Raw genomic sequence first — 16996 nt, 5'->3', positions numbered from 1 at the left:
ACTGTGTCTCTGAGCAGGTGACTGTGTCTCTGAGCAGGTGACTGTGTCTCTGAGCGGGTGACTGTGTCTCTGAGCGGGTGACTGTGTCTCTGAGCGGGTGACTGTGTCTCTGAGCGGGTGATTGTGTCTCTGAGTGGGTGACTATGTGGTGACTGTGTCTCTGAGTGGGTGACTGTGTGTGACTATGTGGTGACTGTGTCTCTGAGTGGGTGACTGTGTGGTGACTGTGTCTCTGAGTGGGTGTGTCTCTGTGTGGTGACTGTGTCTCTGAGTGGGTGTGTCTCTGTGTGGTGACTGTGGAAGGGAGTTCTGTCTGTCTCCACTAGAACGACAGGACTCAGGTTCTGGCTTTACAAGTGTCCGACAACCGTCTGACTGGAGAGAGAGTTTAACAAACACTTTGACATCAAAATGAGTATTTCAGACACAGAAGTGCTAGCAGGTCTGTCTAAGACATGATGGTGTTCATAGAGGAAATCCTAGATAACACACAGACATGTGTTACTATAGGCCGGCAGATACTGAGACAATCACAGTGAGAACTCAGTATGTGAAGATTAATAGCACAGAGGACATGACTAGAAAATGACACACGAGCCGGTTTACTGGTGGTGATCATCACAAGCACAGAAGAACCCTCAGATTTCTCCCATAGCCCATGAACACTGTTCTAGTAGATTGCATGTCTTTCCTGAAGACCACTCCATGTATTCTCCTGCTGTTTAGTACTCATGCTGTGCATGCATGTGCTGTGTGCTGTCTCTGTGCTGTGTATTTGCTGTACTGTGGGCTGACTCTGTGCTGTGTATTTGCTGTGCTGTGTGTTGACTCTGTGCTGTGTGTGTGCTGTGTTCCAGTGGTATTTGATTGTTGGAGGCGCAGTGTTCCTCATGGCCACCAGTGCAGCACAGCCCCCAGCAGGGGGAGACAGGGAGCAGAGCTGATTCACTCAAGTACTGTTCTTCTTCAGTCTGTTTAGCTTACTCACCAGGACACCTGTCCATGCTGCCTTCTGGGCCTCCTTGTGTGTGTGTGTGTGTTTGAACGTTTTCCACTGAAATCCTCGTCTTCGATTAACCTCTGACCCTGCCCTGGTGCCGGCCCTGCCCTGGTGCCGGCCCTGCCCTGGTGCCGGCCGTGCAACGGTGCCGGCCCTGCCCTGGTGCCGGCCCTGCCCTGGTGCCGGCCCTGCCCTGGAGCCCGGCCTGCCCTGGAGCCCGGCCTGCTCTCAGTCCTTCACCAGCTGTCTTCCTTCTCTGTCGCTCCTCTGTGGCAGCGTTCCTCCTGTCAGCATTGACTCCTGCTCCTGCTCACCGTCTAACCACCTCCTCTCTCAGCTAACATCTCTGTCGCCCTGGGGTGGAAATGATCCTGTAATCCTGTAATCACAGCTGGTTTAGTCGTGTGCTTGTGCGACAGTGTGCCTCACAGTAGATGCTGTTCCTGGGGGGCGTCGCCGAGGTGATGCTAATCTCTTCTTCTTCTTCTGCAGTGGATGTACATCGTGCCACTGGTCCTCTTCCTGATGATGTCAGGAGCCCAGGACCAGTCTGGGGGCGGAGCCGGGGGCGGGGCAGCCAATGGAGGAGGCCGATGATCGCCACGCCAACCTGCATTTCTACATGTTAATGTTAAACATGCTCACTGTCCTGAATTAGACTGGTCCCAGACACGCTGGTGAAAAAGCTTCTGTACTGATGTCATTGCACTGCTGTTTTTAATACTTAATAAAGTATTTATTACTATCTGGGATGTGTTGGTCTGGCTACTTCTTGCTTGTCATTTTGCTCCTGGATTAGTTCAGTGTGATGAATTGCTGGGCGATACTCAGTATGATGTCACCAGGACAGCATATTACACTGTCACTGTGTTTCTTGACTGTGTGTGTTTGGGGAGAGGGGGGGGGTGGGGGGTGAAGTATGGCAGAGGTTCTGTCACATCAACCACACACCCTGTCCTGCCTTGTACAAGTCGGGATGATTTGCGGCGTGACCCCAGGGTGTTCAGGACCGGACCCCAGGGTATTCAGGACCGGACCCCAGGGTGTTTAGGACTGGATCCCAGGGTGTTCAGGACTGGATCCCAGGGTGTTTAGGACTGGATCCCAGGGTGTTCAGGACCGGACCCCAGGGTGTTCAGGACCGGACCCCAGGGTGTTCAGGACCGGACCCAGGGTGTTCAGGACTGAACCCCAGGGTGTTTAGGACTGGATCCCAGGGTGTTCAGGACCGGACCCCAGGGTGTTCAGGACCGGACCCAGGGTGTTCCGGACTGAACCCCAGGGTGTTTAGGACTGGATCCCAGGGTGTTCAGGACCGGACCCCAGGGTGTTCAGGACCGGACCCCAGGGTGTTTAGGGCCAGACCCCAGGGTGTTCAGGACTGAACCCCAGGGTGTTCAGGACCGGAACCCAGGGTGTCCAGGCACGATAAGCTGGGTCCAGCTTACAAGGACCTGAGGAGAGCACAGCATGACTCGGCCCTCCCCTGAGCATCACATCCCTCCTCTGCTCTCTCCCTCCGCGCTCTGGTCTCTCCAGCGGCTGTCCTCTCACGCCTCCTGACTCCATGTCCTGTCTCTGTATTTATAAGTGTGAGTCAGTAGGATCATTGATTCCCTGCTGTTTAACTATAGCTTTAGTTACAGAATGTTCAGAACCCCTGTGTCAACAAAGCACCCTGCGTCTCCGCCCCCAGCCTCTCGGCCGTCTGTTTTTAGTCGCTGCGACCAACTGTGACAAATAGTCCCTTATTTTCAGAGGCTCAGTGTCGGGCTTCATCACTGCAATGACCTCTACCCCTCCCCATCACCAGCTACCACTTTCTCAAAATATCTCGCTGGTTCGACAAACGCACAGCCTTCTCTCGTGCGATTCTTCCCCTCCTCCTTGCTCCTGTCCTCTCTCGCTTGAGAAAGTAAAGGATGACACGAGAACAGCTGGGCGAAAGAGGAGAGTTTCAATGGAAGAAGGGTGAGAGAGAGAGAGTCATTTGTTTGTAAAGAGATAGTCTCGTCTGTCAGAGGGCTTCAGGGTAGGAGAGGAGAGAGAGGGGGGGGGGGGGTGATTCCATGTGTTAATCATTCGTCATCAAGCAACCAAACCAGATGGGACATTAGAAACGATGTTAGGAAGATATGACTTTCAGGATTCTCACCTCAAACCCGACCAAAACCTGGAGCCAAATCCCAACTATCCTGATTCCTTGTTTACCAACCTGTAGCCTTTGAGGATTAGGTCACATTCTACTTTCCCCACAAATAGCAGTTCCTCAGAACAAGCTTCTCAGCACCTCAGCTGACGGATGTCCGTCTACCAAGAACCTGTGCAAGCGGACACTGAGCACACTGTTACACAGTTCAGAAATGCAGTCTTAGTGTCCTTTCCCAGGGCCTGTGGTGGATCAAACAGGTAAACAAGACCTCCCACTGGCTTAAGATCCACCACTGTCAGCAGAGGGATTTAGCAGCATTACTACGGTGGTGAGATAAGAATGGTTGTGTACACCTCGCTGCGTGCGTTTCCTGTTTTTCTGCAGGGGGCGGGTCACGGTGTGTCAGGTGATCTGCAGGGGTCGGGTCACGGTGTGTCAGGTGGTCTGCAGGGGGCGGGTCACGGTGTGTCAGGTGGTCTGCAGGGGTCGGGTCACGGTGTGTCAGGTGGTCTGCAGGGGGCGGGTCACGGTGTGTCAGGTGGTCTGCAGGGGTCGGGTCACGGTGTGTCAGGTGGTCTGCAGGGGGCGGGTCACGGTGTGTCAGGTGGTCTGCAGGGGGCGGGTCACGGTGTGTCAGGTGGTCTGCAGGGGGCGGGTCACGGTGTGTCAGGTGGTCTGCAGGGGGCGGGTCACGGTGTGTCAGGTGGTCTGCAGGGGTCGGGTCACGGTGTGTCAGGTGGTCTGCAGGGGGCGGGTCACGGTGTGTCAGGTGGTCTGCAGGTAGCACACACACGTGGAGGAAGAGCAGCTGAAACAGGAACGTCACAGAATATCAGGAAGTAAACAGGAAGTCAGAGGATCCGGTAAACAGGAAGTCAGAGTATCTGGATGAAGGAATGAGAAATGAAAAGATGAAGATGTTTGAGAGGAGATCTCTGGCCTGGCTTGTACGGCAGAAGATTAGTTTCCTCCCTCCTGAGTTCCACAGTATCATTAAACATTTACATTTATTCATTTAGCAGATGCTTTTATTCAAAGCGACTTCCAAGAGAGAGCTTTACAAAAGTGCATAGGTTAATGATCATGAACAACGGGAAACATTGTGGGTAGCCAAAACATGAATCATCCATTGTGAAAAGCAAATAAGTGGCAATGGGAAGAACCATAAGAGCATGTAGTTAAAAAAGTTACAATTAAACAACATGAGTGTCAAAAGTGCAAGAGTGTACCTGTAGGAAAACAAGCAACAATGATATAATTCACAACGAGTACAAGAAGTTAAATCAGTTACAACTAACCAACAAGAGCAATAAGTCCCTCAATAAGAGTCATTGTTTTCCTGGAGGAAACTAACATCAGGTCCAGCAAATCAATCTTAAGTACCATTGTACTCCCGGAACAATTCCGTTCTGGGAGAACTGTAACTATCATATGGAAAAAAATAGTCAAGCCAAAAGTTTTTAGGAAAGAATTAAATGAAAAGACTAAAACAAGATGTCGCAACAATGCACTTCTATACTGCCACACAAACACAGAAGGCAAAATATACATATTTGAGTAAAGAATCTTGGGTGCCCCAACACTTTTGCACTGTCCTGTAAGTGTGCAGTCATGTTGTGTTATATGTTTATTGTATCTATGTGATCTGTGTGTTTTTGTGAGGCTCTGAACAGACTGTGGCAACACGTTTCCTTGGATACAGGCAATGTAGAATCTATCTAAGAAACCATACAGACCAAACAGGCTGCTGCGTGCATGCCGGTGGTCAACCATAAATCTATGAGCTCTCCTGTCACTAAGAGACCAGCAAGGTCGCCATGATACCAGGGGCAGGCTGCAGGGGTGCTATGAATCCAGGAGTATTATGGGGATTATGATGGTCTGGGGCCACTAGGCCAAGCAGGTTTACTGCCACTGTTATCACGCTGTAAATCGTGACAATCCGACAGTAGTCTCGATCTGACAGCTTCACCACGCAGAGACAGGAGTGCTTTCTCTTCCTCCGTGAAAACATCCATACACCTCCTCAATCCACACCCTCCTCACTCCACACACACCTCCCCCTCCACACCCCTCCTCACTCCACACACCTCCCCCTCCACACCCTCCCCCCTCCACACCCTCCCCCCTCCACACCCTTCCCCTCCACACCCCTCCTCACTCCACACCCCTCCTCACTCCACACCCCTCCTCACTCCACACCCTCCCCCCTCCACACCCCTCCCCCCTCCACACCCCTCCTCACTCCACACTCCTCCCCCCTCCACACCCCTCCCCCCTCCACACCCCTCCCCCTCCACACCCCTCCTCACTCCACACCCTCTCCCCTCCACACACCTCCCCCTCCACACCCCTCCCTCCTCCACACCCCTCCCCCCTCCACACACCTCCCCCTCCACACCCTCCCCCCTCCACACACCTCCCCCTCCACACACCTCCCCCTCCACACACCTCCCCCTCCACCCCCCTCCCCCCTCCACACCCTCCCCCCTCCACACCCCTCCCCCCTCCACACCCCTCCCCCCTCCACACCCTCCCCCCTCCACACACCTCCCCCTCCACACCCCTCCCCCCTCCACACACCTCCCCCTCCACCCCCCTCCCCCTCCACACCCTTCAAAAACCCTTCAAAAGGGTCATGCTGGGAGAGCTGAGGGTGTGCTCACCCAGCATCAACATGTTAACCCTTGTGCTGCCTTCGGGTCACATGACCAAAAGGTTCATAACGAACCATCGTTGTGTTTACCCAATTTTACCCTATACAAAAGCAAATAAAAATAATTTTCTTTTCACCTTCGCAATGTGGGGGGTCTGAGACAGCCCAACGATTAAAAGAAAATGCTTCGTTTTGTTTTTGTATGCGGTAAAGTTGTTGCAAACAACGGTGGGTCACAATGACTGATGGGTCAGAATGACCCGAGGAGAACACAAGGGTTAACACGAAACACTGGTTGAGCACATGCACACAACACAATGCACTTAGGGGGAACACGCACCGCAAACGGCAGTGAAGTTTCACGGCAATCAATCAAAGGTCCAAGTATAGCTAGTTTCACAGCAATCAATCAAAGGTCTAAGTATAGCTAGCTATAGGTACAGCACATCTGCTTAGGACACTGACCGTACGTCGACAGTTAAAACCGACAGTAAAACAAAAGTTAAGAGATACAAATAAGAACAGGGATCATAACTCAACCAGTCCACATTATTCGTCACGCTGTTCACCAGCTTCATCATACCCCACACCCTCTGCTCTGCTAACATGCCCCTTTTTAAGGGGTTTGTCCTCACTTGGCATTGATTGTCTTCTGAGCAGCAGCTGGAGGCACGGCCGCCAACGTCTCCACGCTGGCCCCCTCCTGGAGGGTCTGCAGGCCCAGCATGGCCCCCTCCTGGAGGGTCTGCAGGCCCAGCATGGCCCCCTCCTGGAGGGTCTGCAGGCCCAGCATGGCCCCCTCCTGGAGGGTCTGCAGGCCCAGCATGGCCCCCTCCTGGAGGGTCTGCAGGCCCAGCATGGCCCCCTCCTGGAGGGTCTGCAGGCCCAGCATGGCCCCCTCCTGGAGGGTCTGCAGGCCCAGCAGCATGGCCCCCTCCTGGAGGGTCTGCAAGCCCGGCAGCATGGCCCCCTCCTGGAGGGTCTGCAAGCCCGGCAGCAAGCGTCACACGGTCACACGGTCACACGGTCACATGTTCTCGTCACTGATCATTCAGAGTCGAGTGCTAACCTCAAGGTTAGGAAAGATCTGTTGGTTCAGATGTTCATGTTTATTTCCTCCAGGGACGCATGACACTTATTGAGGGACTTGCTGCACTTGTTGGTAAGTTGTAACTGATTTAACTACTTGTACTCGCAGTGAATTCTATTATGGTTGCTTGCTTTCCTAAAACAGTATTGGGGCTCTTGTTGGCATCTCATTGTTTAAGATCATTGACCTACGCATCTTTAGCTCTTTTTTGTAAGTCGGTTTGGATATTAGCATCTGCTAAATGAGTAAATGCGAATGTAACTTTGTCCCCCTCTAGGTATTTTGGTTACGTAACACGGGCTGGAGCGTGGGTGTGGTGTAGGAATTTCATGTGGAAGATTCTGGAAACCCGTCAGAGCAGTCTCTGGCCCCCGACGCCCTGGAGACAGCCAAGTGTGTTCTTCTGTCTGTCTCTCTCTCCTCCATCCCTCTCTCCTCCTCTCTCTCTCTTTCATTTCAATGATTTCTTTAGTTATCCCCAAGCTGGCATGCGTGTGTGTGTGACCTGTCTGCGTGCACGCCTCAAGTTCATCTTTGTGCTCTGAGAGAGGATCACTCGTTACAGACAGATAGGAATATCCAGTGTCAGAGTCAGTCCTATCGTCATCATGACCCCCCCGCCCCCTCGTCCACCCACCCCCCCTGTCCCCCCGCCCACCCCACCCTTACCTCCCTCCCTGAATCGGGGCCCCCCTGGCCTGGCCCCCTAAACCCCTCCCCTCTTTTTTAAAGGACATAAGAGGGTTCCTTCATCGGGGAAGAAATCCCAGTCTTGGTTGGAGACGCCAGAGGACGATGCCTAATACCACGCCCAGCACCAACGGAGTCCCGCTCGGGGTCAAGAGAGCAGGTACAGCCCCCCTCCGCGCTGCATGTCGAGCATGTTCACCTGTGTGTGTGTTCACAATGTCACAAGATCAAGACTATTTGTCGATTGTAAAAGCCTTGCAACTGATTCACGTGTGTGCTGTCAACTGTGTTCCTATCTGGCCAAACATGATTTCCTGGTGTCAGAATACGGAGGTCTGCCCGTGTGCGTCAGACTAGCTCTTGGGTTCAAGTTAGTACGAACATGTTTTTCTTGGTAGCCTGGGAAGGACTTGTTGTCTAGAAGCATTGCTTGTATGTTTGTTTCCTGTTTACAACATGTCAAAATGCTTCTGCTGTCAACATGTTCTGAGACAGTTTTCACATTGTAAACCCATACCAAGTTCACCCGCATGGAAATTCAGTCTACAAGATTCCCCTGGTACACATGCATACTTTCATGATAGATTGCTACATAAATAAACACATACTTTGTACATACAGGGCACATAGTACAATGCACACCTACACACCTACATACGTAGATACCTGCATACATACATTCAGACATCTTTACTGTCATCCATCACACAGGACACCCCAGTGTTCATCACAGAGTCATTTCTCATCAGTGTAGGACGTGTCTAACATGCTGTTTATAGGCCCTCATTAAAGCTTCCTCAATACTTCATTCCTTTGAGGGCTCCTCTGAGCCAACAGCCTCTCTCCACCAGTCAGCTGGCAAGTGTCCCTGCCCCCCCTCAGTCATCTCAATAACCCAACGAGGCTCCTCCCTCCCTCCCCCTCTCTCTGCCTCTCTCTCTCTCTCTCTCTCTCTCTCTCTCTCTCTCTCTCTCTCTCACTCTCTCTCTCTCTCTCTCTCTCTCTCTCTCTCTCTCTCTCTCTCTCTCTCTCTCCCTCCTTCTCCTCCTCTCTCCCTCCACCTCCCCTCCTCTCCTTCACCTCCATCTCCCCCCCCTCTCCATCCCCTCCACCCCCCCCTCTCCATCACCTCCATCTCCCCCCCTCTCCATCCCCTCCACCCCCCCCTCTCCATCACCTCCATCTCCCCCCTCGCCATCACCTCCATCTCCCCCCTCGCCATCACCTCCATCTCCCCCCCTCTCCATCCCCTCCACCGCCCCCCCTCTCCATCACCTCCATCTCCCCCTCACCTTTCCCTTCCACCTTCCCTGCCCTTCTCTCTCCACCTCCACCTTCAGACTCTACCTTTCTGGAACGTTCCTGTTCTTTCCTCCCAAAGTCCTCGTCTGGCATTGACAGTAATGAAGTGTGAAGCGTTGCTTGGTAATTCAAGTCCCTGGCTGTGAAACTCTTACTTTATTTATGGCTGTTCGACTCTGCCATTAAGCCCTCTGTGGTCCCTTGAAGATGAGAGATAAGATTGACTGCCAGTTCTAATACAACATTGATCAGGCTGTCACTGGCTTCAAATCCTCACTGGCTTAAAAGTCAGCAAGTTTAATAGTTTTATATCTGAGGACATTTGTAACTATTCTTCTTGTACGAGGCCTTAATGTTTTAATAGCTTTTTATAATAGTAACTGACAACAAAGTTGAAAAGCAGGACATTTGCATTCGACTTCATCAGGATGCAACGTTTCCCCTCCTGTGTATGTTATCTTCTGTCACTCTGGGCTGTTTCCATCCATCTCTATTACATGTCCACACTTGGTGTTGGCAGGACTCACAGTCAGGGGTTTTACTCACTCCCTAACAGGGCTGGAAGGGTGGTTCATCTCTGGCCAACCTCCCCACCCCTCCCCACCTCCCCTCCCCTCCCCACCCCTCCCTCCCCTCCCCTCCCCTCCCCTCCCCTCCCCTCCCCTCCCCTCCCCTCCCCTCCCCTCCCCTCCCCTCCCCTCCCCTCCCCTCCCCCCTCCCCTCCCCTCCCCTCCCCTCCCCTCCCCTCCCCTCCCCTCCCCTCCCCTCCCCTCCCCTCCCCTCCCCTCCCCTCTCCTCCCCTCCCCTCCCCTCCCCTCCCCTCCCCTCCCCTCCCCTCCCCTCCCCTCCCCTCCCCTCTCCTCCCCTCCCCTCCCCTCCCCTCCCCTCCCCTCCCCTCCCCTCCCCTCCCCTCCCCTCCCCTCCCCTCCCCTCCCCTCCCCACCCAGATCTGTGTCTCTGATGTTCTGAACCTGATCTGTGCAGACGGCTCGGCCTCCCAGCAGGGGGCGGCGCACCCCAGCCACGCTCCACCTTCCAAAACAAACAGCTTCTTTTCCATGGAGTCAGAGGCCTCACAGCGCTGGCCTCTGACCGACGGCCCCGGCCCGGCCCGGCCCGCCAGGACCCCAGAGGAGAGAGGAGATGGTCTCCTCCCTCTCCCTGCTCACTCCCCTGTTGACACGCACCGCAGGGAGAGAGGGGGATCCGCACGGACACGGCAGAACACGAGGGAATCTTTCCCTCGACGTCCTGGGAGGGTGTTGCTCCTCCACACTGCCCCCCCCACTCACAGCCCCGACCCCCCTCTTCCCCTCGCCTCCCTCAAACCATCAATCTTTCAGAGTGTCTGTTTGTCCATCTGCTGATCTGCATGCGGCCCTGCTGTTGATCCAGGAGACCGTGGATGGTATTCAGCCAAAGGGCTTATGTTCCACGGGACAGGGAGTGTTCTGGTCTACCCCCTGGGTCTCACACCCCCACCCCCACCCCCACCCCCACCCCGCCCGGCTGGTGATGTCTCATTCCCAGGTGACTGTGGAGGTGTTTACACTAACGACCTGGCAGACCACCACCACCACCGACCTCAAAATCCTCCACAGTTCACGATTTCTGTCACACAGAAGCTTCAGAGGCTTTGCTTCTCTGAGAGTGACGCCCTCCTGTCTGGCCCCGAACCCCTTGACCACCCCGTCTCCGCCGCCTTCGCGTCGACCTGCCCTGCTCCACCCAGCTCCGGTTCAGCTGGTGTGGTCATCAAAGTCATCCTCCCTTTCTGTGAATGTCCCACCCTGCCCTTATAAGGCCGTGTCCTGGGAGAGTGTGGGTGGAGGAGGGGGGGGAGGAATGACTGATGGAGTGACCTGTCACCATCTTATTTTCTTCCTGCAGCACATGTCACAGGAACGCCTGATGACTCCTGCCTCTTGCCAAACATCTTCTCACACACGCTGCCTTCATCTGTGGTCCAGGACAGTGTGAAGCAGAGCAGGTTGTTTGTGATTTTATTGAGGTGAAAAAGCTTTTAGTACACGTGGAGGTACGAGGACGTTTAGACCGGAGCCAAGCTGAAATCCGTCCTGTAACCAGACCCTAAGCTCTAGCAGTGTCCGGTTAATTGTTCTGCATACTGAGAGAATTATCTCATTGACTTGTCTTAGCGACCGCAGTAAATGTAAAGTCTGTTCAGCACCACACAGCTTTTAGGTAAATTGAGATTCTATAATTACACGTCTTAATGACACTGGGTCAGTCAGGATGAACAGCCCACATTCAGAGCCTCGGCTCTAAGCCAGCCTGCCAGCCATCCAGCCATCCAGCCAGCCAGCCAGCCAGCCAGCCATCCTGGTTGTGGTCTGATCTCGTCCTCCTCGTCCTGCTCCCCCGTAGCTTCCTCCAGGCCGGGGCAGGCCGGAGGTGATCAGTGACCAGCCGTCCTCCTCAGGAAGATCCCCTGGTGTCAGCGGTCACCCAGGCTTCCTGGAATGGAGCTCTCTGTCTGTCAGGGGGAGGCTGATGTCACGGCCTCTCCTCTCTTCCATCACCACGAGCTATCGAGTGACACGCTCCAACACTCACCCTCCAGAAGGACGTGGACATATCTGAGGGGGAACGGGAACATTCTCTTCATGACTGCTGCTCACATGGCCCGGTGTGTGTGGGGACCGTGTGTGTGTGTGTGTGTGTGGGGACCGTGTGTGTGTGTGTGTGGACCGTGTCTGTGTGTGTGTGTGTGGGGACCGTGTGTGTGTGGACCGTGTGTGTGTGTGTGTGTGTGGACCGTGTGTGTGTGTGTGTGTGTGTGTGGACCGTGTGTGTGTGTGTGTGTGTGTGGACCGTGTGTGTGTGTGTGTGTGTGTGTGTGTGGACCGTGTGTGTGTGTGTGTGTGTGTGTGTGTGTGGGCCGTGTGTGTGTGTGTATGTGTGTGGACCGTGTGTGTGTGTGGACCGTGTGTGTGTGTGTGTGTGTGTGTGTGTGTGGACCGTGTGTGTGTGTGTGTGTGTGTGTGTGTGTGTGTGTGTGTGTGTGTGTGTGTGTGTGTGTGTGTGTGTGTGGACCGTGTGTGTGTGTGTGTGTGTGTGGAGGTGTCCTCCCCAGAGGCATCCTTATATGGAGCTGGTGTGTGTCTTGAAATCTCCCCCCCCACTCCCGGTCTAACTTCACCAGCTTGTTGCCATGGTGCCATGGTATCTACCGTGTTTTTGGGCCAGAACCACAAGGCTGTTATGATGAAATGTTCAGGCCGGAACCTGCAACATCTCCAGAAAGAATCAACATTTGTCCTGTCACAGCACAGACGCAGTGTTTAGCTCCTAACCCAACATCCACGACCTCCGCGCCGGGGTCACGACCCCAGCAGAGCGGCTCTGACGCAGCAAGCCTGACGTGTCACGTTTGGACCAGAACGGGGGAACCTGTGCTCAGCCGGCGTTCCTGCTCTGCTCTGTCAGTGAGAGATGTGACGAGACGAAGAGCTGCAAGCAGGGTCCTGTCCCCTGCATGCTGACAGCATGAGCCAGATATGGGGATTCAGGGAGATGTGTTTGAGACAGGGAGGGCCGAGAGCGAAGCCTGGATTCACTAGAAGAAGACTGAGACAGAGACCAGCATCCTGCCAGCGGTGGTGTGAAATAACGACATCAGACACAAATGTATTCTTGGAATAGGGTGCCCCCCCACGCTCAGCCCCCCCCCCCCCTCAACCCCCCCTCCTCACCCCCCCCCCTCACCCCACCCTCAACCCCCCCCACACACACCCACCCTCAACCCCTGTCAGTAAAGGTGATGTGAGTCCTTAGCCAGTGTATGTTTAGTCCAGGCATGCTTTTAAGCTGTAACCAAAGCTGGTTTGGCATGGACAAACTACATGAATCAGTTCAGGGAGAAAAGACTCAGCATAGCAGACATGCAGCAATGAGAGGGGAGGACAGGGGGCAGGGGTGGGTGGTGTAGGGGGCTGGGGGTACAGGGGGGCTGGGGGACAGGGGGGCTGGGGGACAGGGGGCTGGGGGGACAGGGGGGCTGGGGGGACAGGGGGCTGGGGGACAGGGGGGCTGGGGGAGAGGGGGCTGGGGGACAGGGGGGCTGAGGGACAGGGGGGCTGGGGGACAGGGGGGCTGAGGGACAGGGGGGCTGGGGGACAGGGGGGCTGGGGGACAGGGGGGCTGGGGGACAGGGGGCTGGGGGGACAGGGGGGCTGGGGGGACAGGGGGCTGGGGGACAGGGGGGCTGGGGGAGAGGGGGCTGGGGGACAGGGGGGCTGAGGGACAGGGGGGCTGGGGGACAGGGGGGCTGGGGGGACAGGGGGCTGGGGGGACAGGGGGCTGGGGGACAGGGGGGCTGGGGGAGAGGGGGCTGGGGGACAGGGGGGCTGAGGGACAGGGGGGCTGGGGGACAGGGGGGCTGGGGGACAATGATCGAGGGCCACAAGCCCTGTAATCCTCCATTAGCTCCACAGGCTGGTTTGTCACATCGGGTGACAATCTTTCACAACGACCCCAAACAATCCATCCGATGACTGAATGTGTGAGACTCCTTTACTGATAGGATGTTTCTCTCTTCATAGGGAGGAAGACCAAGGCAGCTCCTGCAGGTAGGAACACCAGCCTCACAGACTTACTGTACCACACAGGCCTTAGAGCAGGGGCCCGAGTTCGATTCCAGCCTGGGCCATTTCCTGCATGTCCTCCTCTCTCCCTTATATATCCTGTCTCCACTGTCTCATGAAGGTTGAAAATAATGTATTTAAAAAACGTGTTTGTCCAAGGGAAGCCCTGGAAGACTCTGGAATGACAGTAGACAGGTGGTGTCATGATGTGGTTTAAAAGGGATTATCCAATCAGCAGATCATTATTGGATTTTCTCTTCCTCTCCACCTAACTCTCTCTCTCTCTCTACCTCCCTCCCCATCTTTCCATCACAGAAAAGCCGCCAGTGTACGAGCCTGATATTCCAGAACCTACCACCAGGGCGGAGCTCATGAAATGTAAGGCTGCGGATATCTCTATCACTTGAGGGCTCTTCCTCTGACCTGGGGTCTGTGCTAAATCCTGCTCTTCAAGGCACCGTGGGGCTCTTGGTGTCTCCAGATACTGCACATATCCCCCTCCTTGTATCCCCTCAGACTGGCCCACCCTGATCTCCCTCCCTCTGACTGGCCCACCCTGATCTCCCTCCCTCTGACTGGCCCACCCTGATCTCCCTCCCTCTGACTGGCCCACCCTGATCTCCCTCCCTCTGACTGGCCCACCCTGATCTCCCTCCCTCTGACTGGCCCACCCTGATCTCCCTCCCTCTGACTGGCCCACCCTGATCTCCCTCCCTCTGACTGGCCCACCCTGATCTCCCTCCCTCTGACTGGCCCACCCTGATCTCCCTCCCTCTGACTGGCCCACCCTGATCTCCCTCCCTCTGACTGGCCCACCCTGATCTCCGTCCCCCTCCTTGTGTCTCCCCAGACTGGCTGCCCCTCACCCTGGACGACAAGACTGCCCACAAGCTGCTGTGGCTGTCTGAGGGGGGCTCCAAGGTGTCCCGCATGTCGGAGGAGGTGTGTCCGTACCCCAACAGACCCGAGCGCTACGAGCACTCACCACAGGTGGGAGCGCACACACACGTCCCCATGTTTGGAAGTAAAGCCAAAACGCTTTCAGAAATAAGGACATGAAAAGACACAACGAAGATTTTCTCAACATTTCACTTTTATAGTGCCCCACAGACAACAATAAATGATATATGAAGATGATATTTATATGAAAATTAATTGTGGGTGCCTAAGACTTACGCACAGTACTGCATGTGTAGACTTCATAAGGATTTGACACTTCTTCATCCGGACCCATCAACGATCCACCCTCCTCCTCTTCTCCACCCTCCTCCTCTCCTCCTCCTCCCAGGTGCTGTGTAAGGAGGGTGTGGTGGAGGCGCGAGGCTACTGGGAGGTGGACTGTGATGGCTGGGTGGTGATCGGTGCCACCTATGAGAGCGTGGGCCACAAGGGGCTGACGGGGCCCTGCGGCCTGGGGGAGAACGCCACGTCCTGGGGCGTGGGCTGGGCCGGCTCCTGCTACCACGTCTGGCACGACAGCACCAACGTGGAGGTGCAGCTGCCGCAGTGCCGGACCCTGGGCGTGTACGCCGACCAGCCCGCCGGCGTGCTGAGCTTCTACCTGGTGGAGGGGGACGGGGAGAGGGAGGTGCGCCCGCTGCACCGGTTCAAAACCACCCTGAAGGAGAAGATCATGCCCGGGTTCTGGATCGGAACCAACTCCTCCTGCTCCATCCGGAAGAAGGACTGTTAGGGTGGGGTGAGGGAGGGAGATCGTTATCAGGGATAAGAGAGAGATGAGGGAAGGAGAGATTTTTAGGAGGGGTGAGAGAAGGACTGTTGGGAGAGGTGAGAGAGAGCGCACAGGGAGGACTGTGGGAGGGCAGCAGAACCAGGGGAAGGTGTGTTGGGTACAGAGGCTGAGAGAGGGGTACAGGAGACGGTGTTTGGATGTTTGGGGAACATGCACTGTATGAAGCGCAGGAAGGAGACAGTGGACAAGGAGAGTTTTGCAATTATTGTTGATTCGGTTTCTAGTATCTCTTGCATGAGAACTGACGTGTCGTTTTTCCTTCCTAATCTTCTTATCCATTAGGATGTTTAATAATCGATCACTATTGAGTGTCCTTTTAGTTTTAAACTAGTTTGGCTGGTGGCTGCTTACAGCACTTCAATGTGTTAGATAACTTGTGTTTTTAGAACTCATTTTGTATTTAATTGACCTGTGTTATGAATCTGAATGTAGTGAATAAATACTACTATACACAATAGCCTTTGGTCTGCCTGCTTTAATCCCAACCCCTTCAATGAACTTTCTATTTGCTACTTTGAGGATTAGCACAAACATGATGATGCTGAATGGTGGCCATTTACAGACAACCACAAAGTGAACTCTATCAAAAACAAACCTCAAGCCGTCCAAACCTGCAGCACGCTGCCCTATGTAGGACCAGCACAGTACTGCCCTCTGCAGGACCAGCACAGTACTGCCCCCTGCAGGACCAGCACAGTACTGCCCCCTGCAGGACCAGTACAGTACTGCCCCTTGCAGGACCAGTACAGTACTGCCCCCTGCAGGACCAGCACAGTACTGCTCTCTGCTGGACCAGCACAGTACTCCATCTCCACCTGCCATTTCTAACTCCACCAAGAAAACAAGTGGGCCCAGACAACATAGTCCTCAATTCTCTCCTTTATTTCAAACAAAAATAGTAACTTAAACATTGTTTAAGATGCACGCATCTCTGCTCCACCACTTCCCACCTCAAACTCTCTCGTGCTCATTCATTCACTCAATATTTGGAACATAATATAGTACTGTCACTCAGATAGTATCCACGTCCTTTTAGCAGTCATTCATTAATTGGCAAAGTAGAAGTACAAATAGGCATGTTTGTAGAGGCATGGGCCTGTTCCCTCCCATTCTGAAAAGCTACAAGCACGACATTAGCTTAGTTTCCTTCCTTTAGTCTTGTCTACGCAGTTTCACTCCACAAAGTACTAAAAGCTACCAACTGGAGAAGTGAGAACATGTCCTGTGTTAGTGTTGGGCCGGGGCGGCCAGCGTCACCGTGGGAGCAGGTGACGCAGGTGGCCGGTAGCGTTTCTGGGGACTGTGTGTGGGGAGGTGTCGTGACAGAGTGATGATGACAGAGTGATGATGACAGAGTGATGATGACAGAGCTGATGATGACAGAGTGATGATGATCACGGGGAGGAGCACAGACTGCAGGTCTGCGGGACAATCCTAATCTCCACTCATTCAGTCACAGTCGCCGACCCTTTAACGGATTCCTGTATTTCCTTCTGATTCTCCCTCTCTTCCTCCTATCCTCTCCCCTCTCCCCCCTCCCTCCTCCCTCCTCTCCTCTCCCTCCTCTCCTCTCTCTCCTCCCCCTCCCTCCTCTCCTCTCCCCTCCTCCCCCCTCCCTCCTCTCCTCTCTCTCCTCCCCCCTCCCTCCTCTCCTCTCCTCTCCTCCCCCCTCCCTCCTCTCCTCTCTCTCCTCCCCCCTCCCTCCTCTCCTCTCCCCTCCTCCCCCCTCCCTCCTCTCCTCTCCCC

The 16996-nt window shown here is 54.6% G+C and overlaps 2 protein-coding genes across 3 annotated transcripts in view; both read left to right on the top strand.

Moving 5' to 3' along the window:
* Positions 1-1747, top strand: part of emc10 (ER membrane protein complex subunit 10) — a 4394-nt gene extending 2647 nt beyond the window's left edge. The window contains exons 7-8 of one of the 2 annotated variants that reach the window (XM_084677501.1): positions 858-953; positions 1493-1747. In XM_084677501.1, the coding sequence (XP_084533627.1) occupies positions 858-944 (87 nt within the window). In that variant the 3' untranslated portion in view covers positions 945-953; positions 1493-1747. The remainder of the gene's footprint in view (positions 1-857; positions 954-1492) is intronic. The other variant, XM_084677500.1, reaches the window with a different exon arrangement.
* Positions 1748-7667: 5920 nt separating this feature from the next.
* On the top strand, positions 7668-15707 carry LOC146254128 (tripartite motif-containing protein 16). Its single transcript, XM_084677505.1, has 5 exons — positions 7668-7748; positions 13456-13482; positions 13813-13875; positions 14348-14487; positions 14786-15707. The coding sequence occupies exons 1-5, from the start codon at positions 7694-7696 to the stop codon at positions 15188-15190; spliced, it is 690 nt and encodes a 229-aa protein (XP_084533631.1). The 5' UTR covers positions 7668-7693; the 3' UTR covers positions 15191-15707.
* The last annotated feature ends 1289 nt before the right edge of the window (positions 15708-16996 follow it).

Source organism: Hypomesus nipponensis, chromosome 17 (genome assembly GCF_054491055.1).
Source record: "Hypomesus nipponensis isolate SF chromosome 17, ASM5449105v1, whole genome shotgun sequence".
In the NCBI taxonomy this organism is placed as follows: Eukaryota; Metazoa; Chordata; class Actinopteri; order Osmeriformes; family Osmeridae; genus Hypomesus; species Hypomesus nipponensis.
The sequence above is the reverse complement of the archived record's forward strand: the minus strand, read 5'-3'. Positions and strand labels throughout refer to the sequence as shown.